Raw genomic sequence first — 27,814 nt, 5'->3', positions numbered from 1 at the left:
CAGAACAGCAGACAGGATCAAGTTACACACATGCTCAAAGAATACGAAGGCTACAGGAAGGACAGAGAGATTTCAGTGATGTCACTGTAGTCTTCACACTGCTGTAGGCTGCCAGCACCATATCTCAGAGAAGCAAGCAGGGATCTGGGAATTTAGATATGCAGTAAGTACTTAAAGTGGACCTGTCACCCAGGCATAAAAAGCTGTATAATAAAAGCTCTTTTCAAATTAAACAAGAAACCCAAAATTATTTTTTTTATTACCACATCCATACCCATTATAAAATCATTTAAAAATCCCAGCTGTCAATCATATATTGCCTGCTCCGCCTCTATGCTTAGGCATAGAGGTGGGGCAGAGAGTTACTTTCACTTTCAATTCAGAACTTCTTAGATGTTGCTGCTCTCCTCACATTCCCCCTCCCTTCGCACTATGTAATTCTGTAACCAGTGCATGGATATGGGCATTAGGTCCCCCCATACTGGCACAGAAACAAGATTTTGGCAGGATGCAATGCCTGCTTTGATAACAGTGTCCACAAAATGGTGCCGGCCTGCTTGCTGCAATTGTGAATTCCAAGGCTGAAGAATATACGATTTAAATAATTTATATGGTGTAAGTAAAGTTTATTTTGCTTGACAAACACAATAGAAAACAATTTGTAATTATTTCTTAAGGTGACAGGTCCCCTTTAAAAAGAATGCCTTTAGATTTACTTTTAATTTATATTAACCTTTCCTTGTCCTTTAAGGACAAGGAAATACATTCTGAAATACATTCACAATAATCTGAATAAATTATTTATTGGTGACATTTGTGGAATAGTAATTTGCCCTCATATGTCACGTGAGAACAAAATAATAAGAATGCTGTTAGTGGTTGAGGAATTTGTAACCATCCAGTATCATATAGTATTTAAAATGACTTTACAAAGTTTACCAAAGCAACATTATTCAAAACTGAGATTACCCCACTACTCATGTTATGCTGTACTTTATATTATCTTTGGCTAATTCTGTATGACCTTTTGGTTCTGTCTCATTTAGAGTATTATGTAATCTGAGATCTGAGGATCTCTGAGGCTATTGGCCATAGTGAATACAAACCTGCTCTGTAATGGGAACTTGAGGGCATTCCTCCAGCTTTCCTTGCAGCAGTATGTTTGGATGTACAGCTCCTTCTTTCACATAAGGAGTATAACCAGACAGCAAGTAAGACATACATATTCCTGAGGGGCCATTACCTAAGACAGAAAACATTTTACCTGAAATAAGGAATCCCACAAAGTCATGAAATAGAACAGTTGTTTCATTAATGAAATGTAGCAGGAGTAAATATAGAGTAACTCATTCTTATTGTGTGCCTCACAAAAGAGAAACAAAAGGTCTCATATATTTAATGTCAGTAGATGGCCTTATGTGATAAGACAGGTCTGATCACCAAACAAGTGTCTCTGTTGGTCTGTTAGTCTGTTTGATGTTTTATATATCTGTAGTCTATTGGCAATGGTTGAATACATTTCCCATACCCTTGTTAGTTGCTGTACTTAGAACATGTCTAGCATGCATGTTCCTATATGTTGTGTATAGACACCAACTTAGAGGAACCCTCTTTCCCCACTAAAAATATTGTCCAAGAATAAATAAAAGGAAAAATTTGTACCTATTATGACCACTGGAATAGGAACACTCTCACTTGTAGAAAACACTGACATCTCAGGCACCGAGCCCATCACAAGTCAAAAATGCTGTTAAGAGAATAAAATACATATTAGATAAGTTTTAAACAAGCATGCACACTTTAGCCAAATACTGCCAAACTGCAGGGACAATGTTTGGCATACTGCTACTAATATTTTATACATGATATATATATATACAATATATATATATATATATATATACAATCAGTAGTAATGCTTCCAGGGACTTTAACCGCCACCAACCACCCAAAGCCAAAATTTCCAAGTATGGAAAGTGATGGGTTGCATCACTGGGCAAATACATTTATGCAGTTTGGCAAAAACAAACCAAAAGCAAGCAAACAAAGAAAGTAATGTAAATTAAAAGGGCCAGTTAACCTTCCAGTTAGGTACTACTATGTTGAAGATAGTAGTAATCAGTAATTTGCAATTCTTTTCCTTCTGTTTGTGGTTTTTGGATTATTTAACTTTTTGTTGTCATGCACCTTTTCTGTTTAATGCTGTTTTCTGGTTGCTTCTGGTTGCTTGGGATCCATTATACTAGCAATTAGGCAGCTTGATTTTTGCATAGTTCCCTTAACCTCATGAAATCCCTGGCAGTGTAAGGTTAAACTCAGGTTTTGACTATTATAAACAGATAACATGTTAGTTTAGAGATAACCATAAAAAGTAAAATATAAAGATGAATTGCAAACTTTTGCAGGTTTAACATTAATTGCAACTGTCAATGTTTAAAAATTAAACTTGAGCTGAATTCTCCATTAATAAACTGTAATCTAAAAAGAACAAAGAACAACTCAATGGACAGTCTTTGTTTGTACTGCACTGCTTGATGCCAGTAATCACATGATAAGTCATAGGCAACTGAAAATGTAAAACCTACAGTGCTAGCATTACCATACCATGATTTTAAAAATGATGGTATGTTAAAGGTTAATGCATACCTCCCAACATTTGAAAATTACAAAGTGGGACAAAAAGATCTTTCACATGCAGTGCAGCAAAATTTTTGGACACATCCACTATGGGGCACGCCCATTTCACAAAACACACCCCTTTTACATGGTACAATGGCAATATCAGACACACAAAATGCAGTAGCCCCCACGACTAACATTTCATGACATTTTGAGGCCCTAAGCATTCCATTACACTTGTAAGCATTCCATTACACAGAACAACCTGCATTTCATGACACAGTGAGAGTCCCCCAGCATTTCATGACATTCATTGTTGCACAAGCATTTCAGTGCACAGTATAAGTGTGACTAAGTATAAATGAAATGTGTAAGGCAATATGATTTCAGAAATACTTTTATCAGTACTGTCTAACATGTGCCCCCTGCTGTAGCTAAACTGTAAATACCACCATCACTTAACAGCATGTTTTATGGATAATGATGGATGCTGGGAGTTGCAGCTAAATAATAGGAGCTGCAGAATGTATTTTAGATATTGATGGATGCAGGGAGTTGTAGCTAACAGAACCTGCAGGTGGTATTATAGATGACACTTGTCCCCCATAAGGGGTCCCATCCTGTACCAATGACAAAAGAAGACTGGGGTTGGGGTAACATGTGAAGAAGATGGGAGTGTGAACTCTGGACTGGCGGTTCTAGATGAGGCTGATCTCTCTAACAGCCGGGAGACCAGTTTCTCTAGTAGTGGTGGGGAGGAGAGCAGAGCTAGGCCTAAACAGATGGTGGTTATAGGGGATTCGATCATTAGGAAAGTGGACAGGGTAATCTGTCGAGCGGATCGCTTCAACCGGACAGTTTGCTTTCTTCCTGGTGCTAGGGTTCGGCATGTGGTTGATCGGGTCGACACATTATTGGGAGGGGCTGGGCATGACCCGGCTGTCTTGGTACATATCGGTACTAACGACAAAATGAACGGTAGGTGGGGGACCTTAAAGAGTGAGTTCAGGGATCTAGGCTCTAAAATTAAAGGAGAAATATTGGATAAATGGGAAACCCCCTAACCCTGTAGGCAATTATGAATAATATCCGGTGCTGGTTTCCCTTTGGGCTAAACATTAACCCTATCTGTAACAATGGCCCCTTAATTGGAGCTCCCTATAGATCTTATCACTTCTCTGTCCGAGTTTGAAATGAAGAGTGGGCGTGTCCTAACGGTCCCTGCCTGAAGCACAGTAGGAGGGGGAGAGCCAATCACAGCCCTGCAGTCACACAAGCACAGACAGGCTTCAGTTCCCTATCAGGTCAGCCTAGCTGCTGATTGGTTCCTATCCTACAATGCAGGGTACGGAGGGCCGCCGGCTCCCCAGCTCATCCAAAGAATTCAGCCAGCAGGAAGTGGCACAGATGGGCGGGGCTAGTGGGGTTTTTGTGGAATTTCTCAATAAATCAAGGGGGTCTACTGTGCTAGGGGAGAGAATGGTTAAGAGGCTGGAGGAGTGTTTAAACTAGACAAGGGGGGGGTTGGTAATCTTATGGGAGAGCTAGTGTAGATGGGGCAGTGGGACCAGTAAAGGGTTGTGGGGGAGGAGTGAGGGGGGCATATAGTTTATCAGATAAGGAGCTTCCATTGTTACAAGGGAAACAGACTAATTTTCACCTTAGCTCTAACTGTCCTTTAGCTAATGTAAGCATCAGAGGAAGAAGTAGTAATCTCCGCTGCATGCTGGCTAATGCGCGTAGCTTGTCGGGTAAATTAGGGGAGCTGCAGGCTATTGCATGTATTGAAAATTATGATTTAATTGGTATCACTGAGACCTGGTGGGATGAAAAATGCGACTGGGCTGTGAATTTAAATGGGTATACGCTTTTTAAGAGGGACAGAGGGATTAAAAAGGGTGGAGGGGTTTGTCTTTATGTAAAGTCAGATTTAAAGCCATGTAATAAAGACATTACCAATGAAAATGTTGAATCTCTTTGGGTAGAAATTTCAGTAGGGCTGAAGGTCACAAAGAAAATGATCATTGGTGTCTGCTATAAACCACCCCGTATAGATGAGGGGGATGAGTCCCAGCTACTTTTGCAAATGGAGGAGGCTTCAAAATTGGGTCAAGTTGTTATTATGGGGGACTTTAATTAGCCGGACATTGACTGGATTAATGGGGTCAGAAAAAGCTAGTAGGTTTGTAAATATGCTAAATGACAACTTTTTATTTCAGGTGGTTCAAGAACCTACTCGGAATGATTCTATTTTGGACCTGGTAATATCTAATAATACTGAACTTATCTCTAACATTTGTGTGGGTGAGCATTTGGGGAACAGTGATCACAACATGGTCTCCTTTGAGATAATGCTACAGAGACAGCTCTATAAGGGAGTAACTAAAACGCTCAATTTTAGACGTGCAGACTTTGCCAGTTTAAGGGCATCTCTGCAATGTGTCAACTGGGAAAGGCTTTTCATGGGGTTAGACACAGAAGGAAAATGGAACATCTTTAAAACATTGCTTTGCAAGTATACACAACAGTATATCCCCCTTGTAAGCAAGGAGAGGCATCGCAAAGCAAAACCTTTATGGCTGAATAAAAGAGTTAGGGTCGAGGTTGGTAATAAAAAACGTGCTTTTAAAGCATTCAAGTTAGCTGGGACAGCGGAAACTTTCATCAGGTACAAGGAAGCAAATAAAGCATCCAAAAAAGGCAAGCTAAAATAGAGATGGAAAGGGATATTGCAGCTAGGAGTAAAAAGAATCCAAAATTATTTTTTAATTATGTGAATAGTAAAAAAATGAAGCAAGAAAGGGTGGGAACTTTATTATCACGGGGGGTACGTTGGTTGATGAGAACGGGGAAAAAGCAGAAATTTTTAACTCTTATTTTTCATCTGTCTATACATCTGAGGAGCCAGATAATGAAGGCTTCCCTTTTAATATACCCAGTGCTAGTAATTTAGCTACTGGCGCGTGGGTCACTCAGGAGGAAATTCAAAAGAGACTTGAACATGTAAAGGTAAACAAAGGTCCAGGACCGGGTGGGATTCATCCCAGGGTATTAAATGAGCTGAGCGCTGTGATTGCCAAGCCTCTTCACATAATTTTTCAGGATTCGTTGAGGTTTGGCATGGTGCCGAGAGACTGGCGGATTGCTAATGTGGTGCCGTTATTTAAAAATGGATCTCGTTCTCAGCCTGAAAACTATAGGCCTGTTAGTCTGACATCAGTAGTAGGAAAGCTTCTGGAAGGGGTAATAAGGGATAGGATAGTTGAATACATTGCAGTTCACAATACTACTAGTTTGTGCCAGCATGGTTTTATGCATAACAGATCTTGCCAGACTAATTTAGTTGCCTTTTATGAGGAGGTGAGCAGGAACCTTGATGCTGGAATGGCAGTTGATGTCATCTACTTAGATTTTGCTAAAGCGTTTGATACAGTACCTCACAGAATGTTAATGATCAAATTGAGGAATATTGGCCTAGAACATAATATTTGTAATTGGATAGAGAACTGGCTGAAGGATAGAGTACAAAGAGTGGTGGTAAATGGAACATTTTCTAATTGGGCCAGTGTGGTTAGTGGAGTACCGCAGGGGTCAGTCCTTGGTCCTTTGCTTTTTAACTTGTTTATTAATGACCTGGAGGTGGGCATAGAGAGTACTGTTTCTATTTTTGCTGATGACACTAAATTGTGCAAAACTATAAGTTCCATGCAGGATGCTGCCGCTTTGCAGAGCGATTTGACAAAATTGGAAAACTGGGCAGCAAATTGGAAAATGAGGTTCAATGTTCACAAGTGCAAAGTTATGCATTTGGTAGAAATAATATAAATGCAAACTATCTACTGAATGGTAGTGTGTTGGGGGCATCCTTAATGGAGAAGGATCTAGGGGTTTTTGTAGATCACAAGTTGTCCAATTCCAGGCAGTGTCATTCTGTGGCTACTACAGCAAATAAAGTGCTGTCTTGTATAAAAAAGGGCATTGACTCAAGAGATGAGAACATATTTTTGCCTCTTTATAGGTCCCTGGTAAGGCCTCACCTTGAGTATGCAGTGCAGTTTTGGGCTCCAGTCCTTAAGAAGGATATTAATGAGCTGGAGAGAGTGCAGAGACGTGCAACTAAACTGGTAAAGGGGATGGAAGATTTAAGCTATGAGGTTAGACTGTCGAGGTTGGGGTTGTTTTCTCTGGAAAAGAGGCGCTTGCGAGGGGACATGATTACTCTGTACAAGTACATTAGAGGGGATTATAGGCAGTTGGGGGATGTTCTTTTTTCCCATAAAAACAATCAGCGCACCAGAGGTCACCCCTATAGATTAGAGGAACGGAGCTTCCATTTGAAGCAGCGTAGGTGGTTTTTCACGGTGAGGGCAGTGAGGCTGTGGAATGCCCTTCCTAGTGATGTGGTAATGGCAGACTGTTAATGCCTTTGAGAGGGGCCTGGATGAGTTTTTGAACAAGCAGAATATCCAAGACTATTGTGATACTAATATCTACAGTTAGTATTACTGGTTGTATATATATAGTTTATGTATGTGAGTGTATAGATTGGTTAGTATAGGTTGTGTGCAGGGTTTACTCGGATGGGTTGAACTTGATGGACAATGGACTTTTTTCAACCCTATGTAACTATGTAACTAACTATGTAACTATGTAACATTGGCCTCAAAGTTTAGGGTAACTCTGGGTATGGAGATAATATGAAGGAGACTGAGGTAGAGAGCTCACCAGAGAGATGGAGGGGGAAGCAGTTAGAAAGCATTAGTTTGGTGAATCCTATACCTGGAGGAGGGGGAAGGAATCGGTAGGAGAGGGAAACAGGAACGCTTTGGTCGAGAGCAACTAATATACATACTGTGGCAGCGGGGGGGGGCGGGCCATAGAAGGGCAGCAGCAACGAATCCATCCAGTCGGCTTTGGAATCTCAGCTGCAGCATTCACATTGCACAGTTTTGGTGCGTCCCGGAGCAGTCTAATCGTGACGTCACAGTAAGGGGGGGACATTTAAGCAAAAATCTGGGACAGCGGGCTGAATGATACAAATTGGGACTGTCCCGTTAATATCGGGACAGTTGGGAGGCATATTAATGCATGTTTTATTATAATGTTTTATTCAGTATAATTATTCTTAGCACTTTGCTAAAATATGTTAATATGTTTGCCTTAGAATTGTCCCTTGTACTAACAAAATTTAGAAGATATTCAAGTCTGCTGCCCGATCTTGCTGTTTTTATATATCACTGCTTTTATCTCAGGAAATAATAAAGTCAGTTACATTAACTAACCAACAACAGAACAAGGGCTTGTGTGAAAAGTATGAATTATGTATAAAGACAGCAAAACTGTTAGTGTGTTAGTGATAAGTTACAGTGATTCTTCTCTACAGTGATTCTCTTCTCCAGTTATCATCCCCAGACATTAATGTTTGTCATGAAAACCTAATTGCAGTGATATTGCCAAGTTTCTTGTACCACCATTCCTAAACAGTCAGTAATTCCCTGGCAGAAAATCTGAGGCAGTATAATATCTCCTGTCTTCAGCTGCGGCTAAATAGCACAACAATGTATGATATGAACTGCAGATGTATTAATGTACAGAATGCAAAAACATTTTTGTTTATGATATCTACAACATATGTTTTTAATAAGAAAGGTAAATAATCCCTTTACTTTACTATCTTTCTGTATGTATCTCACTTATTTTTCAGGTTTATAAGTGTTCGCACCACAATATACAGTGTTCCCAGATATGTTAACATTTCGTAATGAAACTGGGGATAACTAAGGTAACTACACTAAGGTAACTACACTGCATCAGTCCAATTACAGCTGAAAAGCTGTAAGAGAACTTTAATAAGTAAATAAAATGTAATGTTTATATCCAGCAGAGATAAAGGTTAGCATTTCTTTACTTGCCTTGCTTCTAAATAATGAAGTTAATAATGAAACACAGATGAATGGTGACACACCTATTGACATCAAAACTTGTGCTCCGTAGCACACTTTTCATTTTGTTGAATACTGACCACGCTGAAAAAAATTTAGGGCAGGAAATATATCAAAACTCATATAAAAATAAATTACATTTCTTCATTCTGTGAGAGCAAACTGTATAAAAAAGTATGTTGCAGATTAGTTATGACTAACCATGGTAGCTTGGCTGTGGGTACCACAATTAAACAATAGCTCTTAATGGGAAACTACCCCTAAACATTGCAAGTCTCTATAAATATATGGTGCATAAAACAGTCCATATGTAAAAGAAGCTTTTAAGAAATATAAGTCAGAGGGGACAGTAGCTGCGTTTAAAGGACAATGAAAAGTCTAAGTCACTTGGGGGTGCCAAAATGTTAGGCCGACTTCTCTGTTCAAAGTTAGGCTTTTCACTCTACTGCGCATGCGCGCGCAGCGAACAAGGAAGAAGGAAGCGACCGCTGCTACCCCGGGCTGGTGCTCTTATCTCCGTACAGGGGCTCCAGCCCGGGGTAGAAGGTAAGCGATTTTAGTCACTTGGGGGTGCCTAACATTTTGGCACCCCCAAGTGACTTAGACTTTCCTTCTCCTTTAATGAATACAAACACTATAACAAGTGTTGTAAAACAGCAATCCGGAAGGCGAAGATAGAAAATGAGGAGCGCATTGTGGCAGAGGCCAAGACTAACCCCAAAAAGTTTTTTAAGTATATTAATAGTAAAAAGATGCAGGTTGAGGGTGTGGCTCCATTGAGTTTATAGTAACAATATGGTTACAGCGGATACAGAAAAGGCAGATGTGCTTAACCAGTTCTTTTCTTCTGTGTATACAGTAGACAGTAGAGGAGCCAGAGTGCCAAGTATCACCCAATAGCTGCACTGTTGCCTATGGTGCTTAAAGGATTACACAAGATAAATGTAAACAAGGAACCTGGGCCAGATGGAATACACCCTCGGGTACTGAGAGAGCTAGGGTCAGAATTACAGTGGCCCTTGTTTCCGATATTCTCAGACTCGCTTTCATCAGGTATGGTACCTAGGGATTGGAAGAAGGCGAATGTCATTCCTATATTTAAAAAGGGAGTAAGATCTCAGCCCGGCAATTTTAGGCCTGTAAGTTTGACATCCGTGGTGGGCAAGTTATTTGAAAGCTTGTTAAGGGATCACATACAAAATTATGTACTGGAGAATGCTATTATGAGCAGTAATCAGCATGGCTTTATGAAGGACAGGTCAGACCAATTTAATTGCTTTTTATGATGAGGTAAGTAAGAAGCTGGACAGTGAGGATGCAGTAGATATAATCTATTTGGATTTTGGCAAAGCATTTGATACCGTTCCCCACAAACGACTGCTTTCTAAACTAAGGTCTATTGGTCTTAGTGAAGTCATTTGCACATGGATAGAAAACTGGCTACAGGATCGGGTACAGCTGCAAGGGCAAACAAGGTTTTGAGCTGTATTAAAAGGGGTATAGATTCATGGGAGGAGGGGGTTATTCTTCCCCTTTACAGAGCACTGGTAAGGCCCCATCTAGAATATGCTGTCCAGTTCTGGTCTCCAGTGCTCAAACGGGACATGATTGAGTTAGAGAGGGTCCAGAGAAGAGCAACTAAGTTGGTAAAGGGTATGGAAAGTCTCAGTTATGAAGAAAAACTGGCCAAGTTGGGTCTGTTTACACTGGAGAAGAGGATTTTTTACTGTGAGAGCTTGTGAGGTTGTGGAATTCCCTCCCCGAATCAGTTGTGCTGGCTGATACATTATATAGCTTTAAGAAGGGGCTGGATGGATTCTTAGCAAGTGAGGGAATACAGGGTTATGGGAGATAGCTCTTAGTACAAGTTGATCCAGGGACTGGTCCGATTGCCATCTTGGAGTCAGGAAGGAATTTTTTCCCCTCTGCGGCAAATTAGAGAGGCTTCAGATGGGGTTTTTTGCCTTCCTCTGGATCAACTAGTAGTTAGGCAGGTTATATATAGGCATTATGGTTGAAAGTGATGGACGTATATCTTTTTTCAACCCAACTTACTACGTTACTATGTAACTACCTTGTCTAAATAAACCTTTTTAATAAAAAAAATTTACTTTTATAGAAATATGTGGCATTGCACATTTTTTCAAGTACCGTTTTAAGTGCCATTTTAAGTACTAAGGGCTTTCCCTTGGCTCATATGATTCACTAATCAAAGGCACACATACATACCAGGTTACAATAACCAGTGAATGGACAGAGCTCTTCTACTACTTTATGTCAATTTTACTCCTACACTTCTTCTTGTCAGAGTTAGTTCCCTGTCAGGTTGGCTTCTCCATCACAGTCTGGGTATGGATCCCCTTAGTTTACAGATTTATTAAAAAAACATGGCCCGAGCACACACTTGCCATCATTTGCAAAGTCCCTGGACAGATGCGCACATGACTGCACTCCTTAATGCTCAATCACTGAAAATCTAGGGCAGTATTGTGTGGAAGATATCAGATTCTAATGCATTCCTGGTGACTACCAAATCATACTAAAGTACTACTGACTGGCCACGAATGTTGGGTTGTGTGTGACACCGAGTAAAAACAAGAGGAAAGGCTTGTCTGTTACTGTATAACAACCAGCAAGACAGCAGGGCCGGGTGTGAAGAATGCGATCAAGCTGTGTTAAACCCACACCAAATATTTCTAATTACTAATAAAGAAGTATTTGGGTATATACATTGAATGCACAGAATTTCATCGAACAGTGATGTGGTTGAATACATTCACATTCCCACAAGTCATTCTCATCTCTTCTATAAACTTTTGCAAGTGAAAAGAATCCAGTTACCCTGGTTTACTCCTTGACATATTTTTTCATTTTTTTCTGTGCATTATATCAGTGTCATGAACTTTCTTACATAACTCATAACAACATGCATGCACTGTTATGGGGCATGTATTTTACTCGGAAATACAGCAGTTACTTTTGTATATATGTAACATAGATTTTCTTACTTACAAAGGTTCTGTAGGCAAAAAATGGACACAAAGCCCCATGTATTTTGTTTACTATGCACCTGACCCATGCATTTTGCCTCATGCTTTTAGTAGTTGCTTCTATCTTTGTACGCACTACAGTTTGTGCCCGCTCTTTCTGTTAAAATATGGCCTGCTGGTTAGGATTTTCTATTCTCATAAACTTTAGCCTTCCTGATATAATTCCAATGTAGGGCCACAATTCATTCTGTGAGAAAATGTTATGATTTATCATGTGAAAATTTACAGGCAAGATTACATTTGAGCAGAGAAAGCATTTCTCCTGCTTCAGTTTAATTTTTTTCTATAGATTTCAACAGAATTTTTATGTGATGAAGAGTGAGATACATTTTTCTACTTGAATTTCATCTGGCTCTTTGGGAAGATCTGCAATTGTATCAGGATATAAGCTTTTCTCATCAAATTGAATCTGGCCCATAATAGGACATGTGAGGTATAAATTATAACGTACCCACATCTACTGCAATGGTTTATATACTTTTTTATGGTCATGCACCCCTCTGAAGTCCAACATTTCATTATGGTCCTATTAGCTCAAAGTGACAACTATAGAAAACATACATATATCAGTGTTTTAGCAACAGGTCCAAGATTATATAAAATATTAAATAAGTGTTCACACCAAAATACACAGAAGTTAACAGAGTGGGGATTCCATTCTCCCCCCAACTTTCTTTACCAGACCTTCAAACTAGACCCCTAGTCCCTGCACCAGGGCGCCATAGGGGGCAGCCACACAATTATGGAATCATTGCTATACAGCATGATGAGCAATGCTATCTGTTCTATTTAGTATATGCTCTATAGCTCAGTGAGGATGAACATTCTCCCTGCCACTTGTAGTATATTGTAAAGTGATTATCCTACCTGTTTCCTGTAGTGAATACTATACACTACAGTTGCTGCATACCCTGAGAGGACAAACCAAATAGAACAGTAGATGTCCATTCTACTCTGTGTGGTACAAAATGTACAGTACAGTGAGCAATCAGTGCTCCATTTACAGTAGAACAAACAAAGAACAGTAATTTATTGTTCTAATCCTTTTATTAAATGAACTGTTAGCTTTACAAAGGCACCCTACCTGCTTCCTGTATTCCCTGGATATTACTGTGGGAATCAAGTTTACATAAAAGAATATAAAGGTTTCACTTTTGAAAACAGTTTCTATTTCACCAGTTTTACTTTAAATCCACTAGTTGACTCCTAGGCTGCCGCCCTAAATGTGAATTTTGTTTGTATATATTGTTTTTTGCTCCTCTGAGCACAGTTACAGTACTGGCTTATCACTAGGCAATTAGAACTGTGTAAGTACTATGCTATATTCAGTCCTCATGCTGCTTTCTTACCAGTGCAGAAGAAGTATCCAGTGGGCAACTGATATTCAGGCAGATGTCTGCTGCTAAAAAAAAACTTCAACCTTCTATGCATGTGCAGTGATCAGACTGGCTGGTTAAATAGAGCTGGGGACTGATAGTGTGAGAGGGAGGAGCTGCCCTGGGAAAGAAATGAATTTTAAAGCATAAGCATGAGTCAGCAGGACAGCTTATGAATGAATCAAGCTGCAGTGACATAACCACCATTACAAGACTGCCACTGCTGTAAAGCATAGCCAGAGAGCCAGAGGAGGGGAGGAAGGCAGGTTGGCAGGCTGACCAAGGGGTGAACCACTATGGATAGTTTGTACTGGTGGCTAGCAGACAAGTAGATACAGACAGAAAGTGACAGATGGTAGAGGAGAGAACATCCTGTGAGAAGAATTAAAACTTGGAAAGGGAAATAATCATATCATCAGGGATGAAAGTGCAAGACCTCATTCACTCTAGCATTTTGTCTTCCCCCTACCAAATGTCTGACCATTAGTTCTATTAAGATTCAGTCTAATTTAGTTGACTTGAACTTTTCATTTTAAACAAAAAATGATACACAAAACTGCAATGTGGAAAAATCTGTTTGCCTTGGCAGAAGGCAAACTGTAAAATTTGCAGCATGGTACAACAAAAGCATCTGGCAGCCAGTAAAGATGATCTACTTTTGAATGGTGTAAAAGTTCAGTTCAGAAGCAAATTCAATTTCTGAAGTGCCAAGTGCCAAGATCTATACTAAACCCTGGGGGTCAAACTCCTACCCCTCTTTATTTAGCTGAAGTAGGACTTTGCTTCTTTCTTCACTTGCTTGACCCCTGCTTTACCCTAAAGTGAGTTTGTAGGAGTTAGTTAAATTACATTGCTAAGGTCCACTGTTACCCCATTCAATTCCTCCTTAATTCAGGTGAGAGCGTGTCATCTCATCTCCTTATCCAGTATCAGGTGACCAATGTCAAACTAAGTATTCTGGGCCCACTGGAGAACGTGACCTCAAGGGCCCCCACCACCACAGACCCACCACCACCACAGACCCACCACTACAGACCACCCCCCTGCTCTTGACACTATTCTGTCTTTCTCTATCTTGTGTAGCTAAGCCAAAGGTACCTACCAGGATTTCTCCAGTGAAATCGAATATGCATTACATTTACTAAATTTCTTTGTGCCCTATCCCATAGAGGAGCATAAGTCTGTTATCTTCGTAGATTTCTTAAGAACTCCCTGCTCCGCATATTCAGTCCATGCACTGTTAATCTATGGAAAAACATTTACATATAGTGTATGTTACTGTGCAGAGAAGGGAAATTGTGTATTTATAATATATTATTTATTTATTTACTTAACAGCAGTGTTTTATGTAAACATTAGTTTAATGTTATTGGGAGCAATGAATAACTTCAGACCTGTCTTTGGCACAAATTCTATTTCAGGCATTTAGAGAGCTGCTCAGTAACAATAGGCTTCTGCTCAGAAACAGTTCCATGTTGTGAGGCAAGGAGAAAAGGAAGGCAAGGATCTCCCTATTTAGAAACAGTAAAGGAATTGTTTCTGTACACCAACAGTTTATTACCACTAGGGATGCACCAAATCCAGGATTTGGTTCGGTATTCGGCCATCATTCGTCCATTTTCGTCAGGGTTTGGATTTGGCAGAATCCACGGTCCTGGCCAAACAAAATCTGAATTCATATGCTAATTAGGATTTGAAGTGTTAAACATCATCTTGTGAACATGGAAATGGAAACATTTTCGCCACACAGAAATGTAACCCTTTTGTATCCTAATTAGTATTCGTCCGAATCCCTTACAATGGATTCAGAGGTTCGGCTGAACCGGAAAAACGGGTTTGGTGCATCCCTAGTTACCACCACTGATTTAGTTGTGATCTGCTGTGGCAAGCAGCGTAGTTGTTTTTTTACTATGAGGGCAGTTAGGGCAGTGAGGTTGAGGAATGCCCTTCTGAGTTATGTTGTGAAGCCAGATTCTGTTAATGCCTTTAAGAATGCTTTGGATGATTTCTTGAACAAGCATGACATCTGAAATCCTGAAATCTACAATGAGTATTGATGTTGGTATATATAGTTTATGCATGTGAGTATGTAGCTAGGTCTGTTTAGGTCTGTGTGTGTGGGTTTTGCTTGGAATGGTTGAACTTGATGGACTTTGGTCTTTTTTCAACTCATCTTAACATGTAACTTGATTTCAGGTAAGGACATTTCTGTACATGTACAAGTTCTGGTGTAGGGCAACTTTTAACAGCCTCCAGATTGCCATTTGGGGGAACTGCTTCTAAAACAAAGGCACAGATTTCATAAACATACTGTCACACCAGGTGCAATGCTTGCTCCAGTTCTTAAAAATGCTCAAGAATGTAAAAATGCTTAAGAATATGTAAGTGTTAAATAAATGAATAAATAATAATAGATCAAGATGCCACAATTAGGGATGTAGCGAACTGTTCGCCGGCGAACTAATTCGCGCGAACATCGGGTGTTCGCAAGTTCGCGAACTTTCAGCGATGTTCGCAATTTGGGTTCGCCTTAGCTGGCGCCAAATTTCGACCTCTCACCCCAGACCAGCAGATACATGGCAGTCAATCAGGCAGCTCTCCCTCCTGGACCCCCCCCTGGACCACTCCCTTCCATATATAAACCGAAGCCCAGTAGCCATTTTACATTCTGCCTGTGTGTGCTTGAGGAGCTAGTGTAGGGAGAGAAGCTGTGCAGTGATTTGAGGGACAGTTTAAGTAGGTTTGCTGGCTAGTAATCTACTTTATACTGCTCTGTATGTAGCTGCTGTGGGCAGCTTGTCCTGCTGATCTCATCTGCTGACTGCTGCAGCTCCGTCTGTGTGTTGGAGACAGGCGTGCTGCTCATAGTAGTGCACCAAACACGTTACACATAGTAGTGACATTGCATTGCAATAAAATCACCTGAGTGATGTTTTTCCACCAGCAATAATATATTCCGTATCCACTACTGTATACGTTGCCCTTGCAGGCCTTGTTGCCCGGTGTCTTCAACCAAGTGCCACCTAGCTGTGTGAGCTTTTTCACAATTTGTCTAAATAACAATAATAATTCCGTGTCCAGAAACATCACCTGAGTGACGGTTTTCCACCAGCAATAATATATTCCGTATCTACTACTGTATACATTGCCCTTGCAGGCCTTGTTGCCCGGTGTCTTCAACCAAGTGCCACCCAGCTGTGTGAGCTTTTTTTGCTTTCAATAATATCTTTATTGAACAGTGGAGTAAACAGTCAAAACAAAACAAACAAGGAAAAAGACATTTGTATAAATGAGTGCCGGTACTAAAGAGATTTCAAGTCCTGATGGTTTTGTATGGTCAAGATCTTTGGGGGGTTTACTGAGGGGCGATGGCTAGCGAGGGGGGATCACCCGGGGCGAAGGGGACTGGGGGGCCAGGGCAGTCTGTCCAGTGTCTCCAGGTTTGTATGAAGGTGAGTATTTTCCCTCTTTTATCCAGGATTGTCCGTTCTAGAGCTGCGGTGTCATCCATGGCTTTTTTCCATTCCGAAGACTTGGGGGGTATAGTGTCTTTCCAGTGTAGGGTAAGTATTCTCCTAGCGTGAAACAGAGCTTTCAGAATAAACATTTTTGTGTGGCTGTCCAGATTTTCGCTTAAATCGACTGTCAACAGACAGTTCCTGGCCGTGCCTGTGCCCCAGCCCGGTATGGCAGCTGTGAGCCAACCTAGGATATCGCCCCAGTATTGTTTTAGGCATGGGCAGTCCCATAGGGTGTGTATTAGCGTGGCTACATCTGAACCGCATCTCAGGCACAGGGGTGAGGTGAGTACGTTCATAACATATAGCCTTTGCACAGTATAGTAAGCCCTATGAATTAAATACAGTTGTAGGAGATTGTGTCTATATGCGAATGACACCAATTTTGGGGTGGCTAGTATCCATTCCCACTGATCATCTAGAAGAGCACCCAAGTCACCCTCCCAAGCATCCCGCACCTTCAACTCAGGGTCTATATGTTGTGGTTTGTATAATTGTTTATACAGGCTTGAGATTTTTCCCTTGTGCGCTGGAATTGACAGGGTGTCAATAATAGGAGAGTTGGCTACCATGTTGCTAGAGCGAGCAGGTTGGGGGGTGAGGGCCCTTGTCAGCTTATAGTGCGTTAACCACTGCGCAGGTGGAAGGTGCCTGCTGTTGCACAGTTGTTGAAGGGGTATAACTTGGTTGTCGGCCCAGACATCCCCAATTGTGATAAGGTTGAGCGTATACCAAATTCTGGGGGGGTTATGTGGTGCCAGCAAGGGGAACTCTAGATTGTGCCAAAGGGGGGTTTGGGGTGGGTATTGCTCCAGTTTCACTAACTTGTGTCCAGCCCGCAGTATTCTGTTTTGGAGTACCAGTATAGGGGAGACATTCTTAGGTAATTTCTTGGTCAGTATCGGGGGCCAGGGAGATTCCTGATTACTAGATACCAAAGCCCACAGTTGGTATAGTGGGGGGGAGATGTCTGGGTGAACCATAGGAGAGATATGTGCTAATTGGGCAGCCACATAATAGATGTACATATCTGGGAGTGCCAGTCCCCCCCATCCTTAGGTTTCATAAGTGTGGTTAGGCGTAGATGGGGCCTGGAAGTGCCCCATATAAATCTGCTGAGGAGTGTATTTAGTTGGGTGAATACCTTCTTTGGGATGTATGCTGGGGAGTGCCAAAGCGCATAGAGAACCTTTGGTAGCAAGAACATTTTGATTAGTTGGATTCTCCCTGCTGGACCTACTGGCAAGGCTTCCCAGGTTCTAAATTTGTGTTGCGCCCACTGGAAAAGGGTCTCTATATTGAGGTTATGGTATTGTGAGATCGGAAGGGCTATCTGTATGCCCAGGTACGTAAACTTGTTAGAAATCTGCAGTGGGCAGAGATCAAGGGGTTCATTAGGTTGTTGTTTGTCCACTAAGAACAGTCTGTGTGAGCTTTTTCACAATTTGTCTAAATAACAATAATAATTCCGTGTCCAGAAACATCAGTGACGGTTTTCCACCAGCAATAATATATTCCGTATCCACTACTGTATACGTTGTCCTTGCAGGTCTTCGGTGTCTTCAACCAAGTGCCACCTAGCTGTGTGAGCTTTTTCACAATTTGTCTAAATAACAATAATAATTCCGTGTCCAGAAACATCACCTGAGTGACGGTTTTCCACCAGCAATAATATATTCCGTATCCACTACTGTATACGTTGCCCTTGCAGGCCTTGTTGCCCGGTGTCTTCAACCAAGTGCCACCTAGCTGTGTGAGCTTTTTCACATTCTGTCTAAATAACAATAATAATTCCGTGTCCAGAAACATCACCCAAGTTGTTGTTGTTTTGTAAAAATAAAAAAAATGCCAGGCAAAGGCAGGCCGTCACGCAGAGACGTTACACTAGGGGCCGTGCTGCTATTATATCCTGTGGCCCTAGGAAATTGCCCAGTTTTCCGAAGGCACTTACCCTGAACTCCCAAAATGCTGAAGAGGTAGTTGACTGGCTTACACAGCACACCCCATCCTCTACCGTTTCTAACTTTGCCACAACATCCTCATCCTCCTCTGCTATGGACAACCCACCTACCACTTCCTCCACCACCGCCGCCCCTTCTTCACTGGAGTCAGAGGAGTTATTTACTCATGAGTTTGTTGAGTGATGCGCAACCATTATTGCCAGAAGAAGATGAAGGAGATGAGGACGTTACACCAGATATCATAACTCAGGCAGGCAACACAACAGAGATGGACATAAGGTGTGATGAGGTCCCCGCTGCTGCTGCCTTCTGTGAGCTGTCAGAAGAAATTGATGCATCTGAGGAGAATGATGATGAGGAGATTGATGTTTTGTGGGTGTCCAGAAGAAGAGAGCAAGAGGAGGATAGTTCAGATGGAGAGACGGAGAGTCAGAGAGGCAGGAGGAGAATAAGACTTAGAAGAAGCAGGGACAGCTCGCAGGGAACAGTAGGGCAACAACATGAATCGGCACCTGTGGTCAGCCAGCCAACGCACCCACCAGCTTCTACTGTTACCGCTAGAAAGCCCGCATCAAAAGGCTCAGCGGTGTGGCATTTTTTTAATGTTTGTGCCTCTGACAAAAGCGCTGTAATTTGCAATGAGTGCAGTCAGAAACTGAGTCTTGGGAAGCCCAACACCCACATAGGTACAACTGCTATGCGAAGGCACATGAATGCCAAACACAAAGCACTATGGGAGCAACACCTCAAAGGCAGCAGCCAAACTCAAAGCCACCCTCCTTCTGGTCCAGCATCTTACTGCTCTACCTCTGCTGTCCTTGACCCGTCTCAACCACCCTCCACTCCGCCTTCCACCTTGACCACCAGTTCTTGCTCATCTGCCCCAGCCAAGTTTCTGTGAGGGCCATGTTTGAGCGTAAGAAACCAATGCCTCCGAGTCACCCTATTGCCCGGCGTCTGACAGGTGGCTTGTCTGTGCTCTTAGCCTGCCAGCTTTTACCATACCAGCTGGTGGACTCTGAGGCCTTCCACAAATTTGTAGCAATTGGGACACCACAGTGGAAGGTACCCAGTCGCAATTTTTTTTCCCAGAAGGGAATACCACACCTGTACCAGCATGTGCAGAGCCAAGTCACCGCATCTCTGTCATTTAGTGTTGGGGCAAAGGTCCATATGACTACTGACACATGGTCCTCCAAGCATAGTCAGGGCAGGTATGTCACCTACACTGCCCACTGGGTGAATCTGGTTATGGCTGGGAAGCAGGGAATGCGTGGTTCAACAACAGTGGAGTTGGTGTCACCGCCACGGGTTGCATGCGGGTCTGCCACCACCACATATTTTTTCTGTCCTCTGTGCTTCAGTGGCTGCCACAACAAAAAGAATGAATATTTTCAAAATTTATCTAACATATTTTTTCTGGCCTCTGTGATTTAGTGGCTGCGACAAAAAAACCCTAATTTTTCAGACAGGACGAATGTCCTGGAGGTGACAAGCAACTAGTAAAAACTATTATTCGCTCACTTGACGGTATCATTAAAGCTTATTGCGTTTTTTTTCGTTGCAGTAAACGTGGCGTTTTGTCTTTGCGTGTGAACCACAGTGGGGATCCGTAATGAAAGGAAGCGGCTTGTTGGAGACGATGTTAGTCGAGCCACGTGGAAGGGAGTGGCACGGATCTTTTAAAGGGGACATATACCATCATTTTTCAGAGTGCTTTAATGGATGTTTTTTAATGTAAAATAGAAGGAATTGGCTTTTTTTTGGGTACATTTTGAGTGAAATTTTCATGAAACTGGCCAAAAACTGCTCTTGTTATGCTCCTACCCTGGACTTCCGGTTTAAGACTCTGTACAGTTTGCTAAAGAGCCGCCGGCTCTCACAGCTTCATTACTGAGGGCTTGGGCTGTGAAGGGAGGGAGGTGCTTCTAGTGACGTCAGTTTGGCCGTGTGCAATCAGCATGTACTTGCACATAGATCCGCACCGTCAATCAGCCACCTGCCCACCGTTGTCCCGTACCCTGCTCCCCCCTGAGAGACATTCCATCCTTCCCCCCCTCCACCCTGAGAGCCGTTCCACTCTTCTCCCCCTGAGAGCTGCCCTGTCCTGCTTCCTCTGAGAGCCGTTAGTAACTTCTGACAGCTGCCCCTGTGCTTCTTATAAGGAACGTTCGGCTCTGTGCTCCTTTCAGATAAAGCGCAGGGGCAGCTGTCAGAAGTTACGAACGGCTCTCAGGGGAAGCAGGACAGGGCGGCTCTCAGGGGGAGAAGGAGGCTCTTGAGGGAAGCAAAACAGAAAGACTCTGGGGGGGAGAAGGACGAAACGGCTCTCAGGGAAAGGAGGACACAATCAGCTGAGGGGGATGCAGGCAGGGGGACAAACTTCTTTTATTTATGTAAAAAAAAAGGTTAATAGTTTGCAGGGAGTTTTATGCACAATTTATTGCCATCCGCTGTGATATAAAGGGCCCTCCAGCAGGCCCCCATGAATAAACCTCTTTCCTATAAAGAAAGTTATTATTTACCAGCTGGAGTGCCATCCAACTTTCATGCTTTAGTGTTATTCTCATTGAAAAAAGGCCTGTCCTAACTGTCAGTGAAGCAAAACTAATACGGGGGCGGGACTTTCTGACTGTCACTCAGAAGTATGATCACTTCCTGAGGCAGCATGAGAGGACACGCCCAGTCCTCATTTCAGCTTAGACGCAGAGGAGAAAGGATCTCTCTGCAGCTTTAGTATAATTACATTTTTAACAGGTAAAATGTTTTTAAAACCTTCTTTTATAGAAGCACTATACATTTTAGAAAAAGGGGAATATATTACCAAAAAATGAGTATGATGCAATATGTCTCCTTTAACCATGTTTACTCACTATACATAAGTAAGTTCCCGGACGGGACTCAGTTACTATTGAACTTATAGTGGTTAGTTCCCCTCAGACTTCTCCGTGGACCGGCAAATTCTTTTAGATATTAGAACCGGGAACCCCTGGGCCACATTTATGTTGAAGTTCCCCAGTTATTTACTATATGGGGAGAAGTGAAGGGGCCTTCTAACGACTCTTTTAATAGCCGGTTTTTACAACATTAGAACCCCATCAATAAGATTAGGTTCCTTTTATTTTTATGTTGGCATAGTCTAAATATAAGTTCCTACTCGCTATACCCCTCCATGAAGTTAATTTGTATTTTTGGAGGTTTTTTTGCCTTTATACATTTATTAGTATTTATACGGAGTCTTCTTATTGTACAGATCATTAACATCTAATGAATTGCTTGATAAACTTTTGTTAAAATCGTGTCCAGAGTACTGTTCCTCTTTTATAATAGAGATACCCTGAATCTTTTTTTATTGTATGGATTTTTGTTTTTTTTAATGAATGAACTGTGAACTGTGAACTGTGAAATACTGAGTGATGTATTTATATTTTCATTCTACTCTTGAAAATAAAAATTTGGTATTTTTTTTTAAAGAAATCATGAGGTTATTGATTCATTGAAAGCGCTAACTCACTTTGGCTAATTATTCACTTATAGGATTAGGTGGAGGAAGGCAGCTCACGGGCACATTGAATGTCACTGTATACTGTTATTTAAGTGTCACAAAGAATATTTAATTAATCCCTAGGGGAATATTCTTTTTTTCCCTCTCTCTCCTCCACTTCTTATGGATATAATATAATAATAATTATTATTATTGCCACAGGTCTTTGTGCTGGTTTCAGATCAGAGACCTTTGGCTACCTCTATTATATATTAGAAAATACAATCATGCAGCAATTCCTTTTTGCAAAAACTGAAAAGGTTAATTTATTAGGTCAAAGAAACAGATCACCGTTTTAGTTTTTGCAATAAGGAAGTACTGCTGCATTGTATTTTCTACTATGTTTATCTAAACCCCTAGCAAGGCTGTTGTTGTTACATTTAGTTTTAAGGTTAGAGTGCCTGAGTAAAAAAACAGCCACTATGCTCAACAGGAACTCCAAAAGCATTGGCACAATATAGTCATTCCATATGTAGCTGGAATGTCAGAACTTAGAGTTTTCAACAATGCATCACATCCCTGTCTTTTTCAAACCTAGCAACCTACTGAGAACTGGTACACCTGAAGGATCCAACATCAAAAGACAAACAAACAATACTCTGCATAGGTGGGTAAACTCTACAGACTGTCTTTCTACACTTAAAAGACAAGGGACACTCCTTTGAAGATAGCACTGTCCACAATTTGGACAGAGAAGACCACTGGTTTGAACAAGGTGTTAAACAGGCTATTCATGTTAAGGTGGAGAAACCATCCCGAAACAGAGGCCCTCGCCAAATCTACCAAATTAATGGTAGGGATATGCTATAGACCCCCTAATGTAAGCGAGGAGGAGGAGGCCCAGCTCCTGTTGAAAATAGAAAAGGCTGGTAATTTGGGGCAAGTGATAATGGGGGATTTTAATTATCCTGATATTGACTGGAGCCATAGTACTGCCAGGACAGTAAATGGGAACAAGTTTCAAAACTTGCTGCATGACAGCTTTATGTCACAGGTTGTTGAGGAGCCAACCAGGAACCATGCTATATTGGATCTAGTGTTCTCTAATGACCCAGAAATGTGCAAGTGGTTGAACCCCTGGGTAACAGTGACCATAATGTTATTTTATTTGATGTTTGGTGCAGAAAACAAATGTACACTGGGGCAAGAAAGACACTGAATTTTAGGAAGGCAAATTTTAGCTCCTTAAGGGCAGCGCTTCAGGGCATAGATTGGGGCATTATGTTTTCTGCTAAAAACACAGAGCAGAAATGGTTGTCATTTAAAATATTTAATCATTACTGTTCTACTTTTTCTTATTAATGGAATAAATTGAGAAGTGTTAAGAATCACCCTATGTGGCTTAACTCTGCGGTAAAAAGTTAATAGGGAAAAAAAAGGAAAGCTTTTAAGAAATATAAGTCAGAGGGGACAGTAGCTGCGTTTAATGAATATAAACACTGTAACAAGTGTTGTAAAACAGCAATCCGGAAGGTAAAGATAGAAAATGAGGAACACATTGTGGCAGAGGCCAAGACTAACCCCAAAAAGTTTAAGTATATTAATAGTAAAAAGATGCAGGTTGAGGGTGTGGCCCCATTGAGTTATAGTAACAATATGGTTACAGCAGATACAGAAAAGGCAGATGTGCTTAACCAGTTCTTTTCTTCTGTGTATACAGTAGAGGAGCCAGAGTGCCAAGTCCCACCCAATAGCTGCACTGTTGCCTCAGCTCCAACTATGCAGTGGTTGACACAGGATATGGTGGTTAAAGGGTTACACAAGATAAATGTGAACAAGGCACCTGGGCCAGATGAAATACACCCCCGGGTACTGAGAGCGCTAGGGTCAGATTTACAGTGGCCTTTGTTTCTGATATTCTCAGACTCTCTCATCAGGTATGGTACCTAGGGATTGGAAGAAGGTGAATGTCATTCCTATATTTAAAAAGGGAGTAAGATCTCAGCCTGGCAATTATAGTAAGTTTGACATCCGTGGTGGGCAAGTTATTTGAAGGCTTAAGGGATCATATACAAAATTATGTACTGGAGAATGGCATTATGAGCAGTAATCAGCATGGCTTTATGAAGGACAGGTCATGTCAGACCAATTTAATTATATTTTTATGATGAGGTAAGTAAGAAGCTGGACAGTGGGGATGCATTAGATATAATCTATTTGGATTTTGCCAAAGCATTTGATACCGTTCCCCACAAATGACTGCTTTCTAAACTAAGGTCTATTGGTCTTAGTGAAGTCGTTTGCACATGGATAGAAAACTGGTTACAGGATCGGGTACAGAAGGTGGTGGTTAATGGTACATTCTCTGCTTGGAGTAAGGTTCTCAGTGGGGTCCCTCAGAGTTCTGTACTGGGTCCAATTGTATTTAACTTGTTCATAAACGACTTAGGGGAGGGTATTATAAGCAATGTATCAGTGTTTGCAGATGACACAAAACTCTGCAGCCCAGTCAATTCCATCCAGGATGTGGCATCCTTGCAGCAGGATCTTGACCAACTGGCAATCTGGGCAGCTAAATGGCAGATGAGATTTAATGTGGATAAATGTAAGGTCATGCACTTGGGATGTAAAAATATGCAAGCCACTTACATCCTTAATATGACTGGAGTCCTTGTAGATAATAAACTTGGCTGTAGCAAGCAATGCCAGGCAGCAGCTGCAAGGGCAAACAAGGTTTTGAGCTGTATTAAAAGGGGTATAGATTCACGGGAGGAGGGTTATTATTCTTCCCCTTTACAGAGGGCTGGTAAGGCCCCATCTAGAATGTGCTGTTCAATTTTGGTCTCCAGTGCTCAAACGGGACATTATTGAATTAGAGGGTCAAGAGAAGGGCAACTAAGCTGATTAAGGGTATGGAAAGTCTCCGTTATGAAGAAAGACTGGCCAAGTTGGGTCTGTTTAGACTGGAGAAGAGGCGCTTAAGAGGTGACATGATAACTATGTATAAATATATAAGCCTATAATAAGTTGTTCAATTCCCTTCCCGAATCAGTTGTGCTGGCTGATACATTATATAGCTTTAAGAAGGGGTTAGATGGCTTCTCGGTAAGTGAGGGAATACAGGGTTATGGGAGATAGCTCTTAGTACAAGTTGATCCAGGGACTGGTCCGATTGCCATCTTGGAGTCAGGAAGGAATTTTTTCCCCCTCTGCAGCAAATTAGTGAGGCTTCAGATGGGGTTTTTTGCCTTCCTCTGGATCAACTAGAAGTTAGGCAGGTTATATATAGGCATTATGGTTAAACGTGATGGACGTACGTCTTTTTTCAGCCTAACTTACTATGTTACTATGTAAGTAGCCTTAAAGTATGATGATCCAAGTTACTGAAAGATCCCTTATCCAGAAATCCCTAGGTCCCGAGCATTCTGTATATAGTTAACTTTCTCATTATAATAGGATGCAGTCAATAAATGGTAACCTAGCACCCTCTTGTGTCAGCACTGAGAATGTTACACAGGGTATAAATGCCAGGGCAGCATCTGATGGGTTTAACATAAGTGCAATTATGGGGTTAATTTGTGCTTTAAAATGGATGCAATGAAGACCACATAGTGGCATAAATCATTAAAAGACTAGAGTACAAACATGTTCCCAAGCGCAACTTCACCTATTGACACAAGAGAATCCTAAAGCTATTGTCACCATGGAGCTGGCAGTTGCTCCAAGGTTCCCACAGCAGGTTGGTGTTATAAGGCAAAAGTTACACTATTACTGGATCCCCTTGCTTGAGACCCAAAACAAAGTAGCACGTCTGACTACTTGTCAGCAGGATAGGTGCTAGGCTGATTTGGAAACAATTGTAACAATGCACACAGCTCCTGGGTGCAGCTGCTGGCTTACAGAGTAACAATTCTGTAACTCGTTGGCAGCACAAAAGCTGCTACGGTAGGCAAACGTTTTGAAACTATTGTGACTAACCCACAGCTCAGCTCCCAGGTAATGCTGAAAGTTTGCAAAGCTACTAGCTGTATGAGAGATTTGATTGAACTGGCAAAGGGGAGTGCACGCAGGGGGTTTAAGAAACCTATGCCTGACTCTGATTGGCTGCGTGGCCAGTGCATGTTAACTTATTCCTCACCAGCCAGCCAACAACTCACCCTGCAAACCTAACATTTGGTCAATAGACACAGCAGACTTGCACTCAGAGTTGGATGCAAATATCACTCTGACACAACTTCTACTTCAAAAGAAATTAACTGTGGTCCCTAAAACACCCCTCCTCTTAGCATGACACATTGTGGCCCTTAAGTTTTTTATGACATTGTGGCAGCCTCCTCCCCAAGTCGTTTTAATGCTTGGCTCTCCCTCCAGTAGAAACTTAAGGTAAGGGAAAGCTATTTGAATGCAGTGGACAAGGAATGACCATGGGGCTGTGGAACAGAGGAGACCCAGGATCATTTTCTGTTAGATGGTAGCATTACGAAAAGTCTCAAATTTTTCGTGTACATTTTTGTCTGATTTTTAAATTTCTTTTACTGATTTTCATTGTCTAATAATGGGATGCGTTTCTGTTCCTGATATGTTTATATTTTACCTGTAATGTTTTTGCTTTCAATAAATTTCCCACCCCAAGCACTGCACATATGTAGCTCTGGTGCGCTTAATTAAAATAGGGAGTGAGGGGGTTACTATCACAAGATGAGAATCTTGTGATAGTGTGATAAGCACTCAGAAGGGGCAGTCTGTGCTGCAGGACTTTTGAATCCAGGATAGGGAAAGAAAACTGGCACTGTCCTGTTGGGAGGCAAGCTTTTGTCTAGAGTACTCCATTATGAAGGATCTATTATTAGCTACTATTATTGCTATTATTATTATTATCTATTATTGCTGCCACCTGCTGACTGAACTAAATATTGCCTTGAATATTTACATAAAATTATGTTGGGTTGAAAAACCCAACATACTTCGACTTCAGCTTATTCTTCCGCTTTTTTTTCTTCTTAGCACCCCCTATTTTCTAAACGCTACTCCTCCTACAGTTTTAGGGGTACAAACTCTCCAAACTTCTTCACCCTATAGTGGTGCAGGTTGCTTGTGCTTTTCTAAGCGATCCTGCCCCCCGTCTTTTTGTGGTGCCGCACCGAACCCCCTCATTTTCCCATTGACTCTGACATTGAATTTTATTGGTTTAAATTTAAAATGCTGTAATTCTCACACTATTTATACCAGTGTGCCCACTGTTTGTCACACGCTTGGGTGACTTCAACTCAAGGTTAAAAAAAAAAAGTGGGCCCACCCACCAATCACAATTTACCTATTGACTTTTTTTTTGGTTTAAATTTGAACTGCTGTTGTTCTTTAACTGTTAATCCTAGGGCCCCTAAACTTTGCAGAGTTAGTCACTGGGTAACTGCAGTTCCCAGTTAGAAATAGGGGGCGGAGCCACCAACCACCAATCGGATGTAATTTAATTGCTACCATTCAGACACTATTAAAACCAGGGTCTCCAAACTCTGCACAGTGGTTTTTACTATATAAGTGTGGGTCCAAGGTTAGGAAAAGTGGGTGGAGCCAACAGATCAGATTTCATTCAGTGACGTTTTTCAACCCAACATGAAGTTTGTTCTCAAACTTCCCTTTCTAGTTTATATTTGTACTGCTTTTAATGTATGTATGTATGTATATCTTTATTTATAAAGTGCTACTTATGTATGCAATGCTGTACAGTAGAATAGATTAATACAAATGGGGTTATTAAGATAATAGATAAATTCAAAGTATAACAATAAATACAAGATACAGTTGCAATAAGTTAAGAGTCAAAGACACAAGGGAATGGAGGTCCCTGTCCGTAGAGCTTACAA

General features: G+C 41.4%; 1 protein-coding gene across 2 annotated transcripts in view; it reads right to left on the bottom strand.

Annotated features, from left to right (window-relative positions):
* Positions 1-13,068, bottom strand: part of osgin1 (oxidative stress induced growth inhibitor 1) — a 30,953-nt gene extending 17,885 nt beyond the window's left edge. For both annotated transcript variants that reach the window (XM_002935131.5, XM_031900743.1), the window contains exons 1-3: positions 12,961-13,068; positions 1,663-1,747; positions 1,107-1,243 (exon numbers count right to left, since the gene is read on the bottom strand). In XM_002935131.5, the coding sequence (XP_002935177.1) occupies positions 1,107-1,243; positions 1,663-1,732 (207 nt within the window). In that variant the 5' untranslated portion in view covers positions 1,733-1,747; positions 12,961-13,068. The remainder of the gene's footprint in view (positions 1-1,106; positions 1,244-1,662; positions 1,748-12,960) is intronic.
* Positions 13,069-27,814: the final 14,746 nt, after the last annotated feature.

This window comes from Xenopus tropicalis, chromosome 4 (genome assembly GCF_000004195.4).
Source record: "Xenopus tropicalis strain Nigerian chromosome 4, UCB_Xtro_10.0, whole genome shotgun sequence".
NCBI lineage: Eukaryota > Metazoa > Chordata > Amphibia > Anura > Pipidae > Xenopus > Xenopus tropicalis.
The sequence above is the reverse complement of the archived record's forward strand: the minus strand, read 5'-3'. Positions and strand labels throughout refer to the sequence as shown.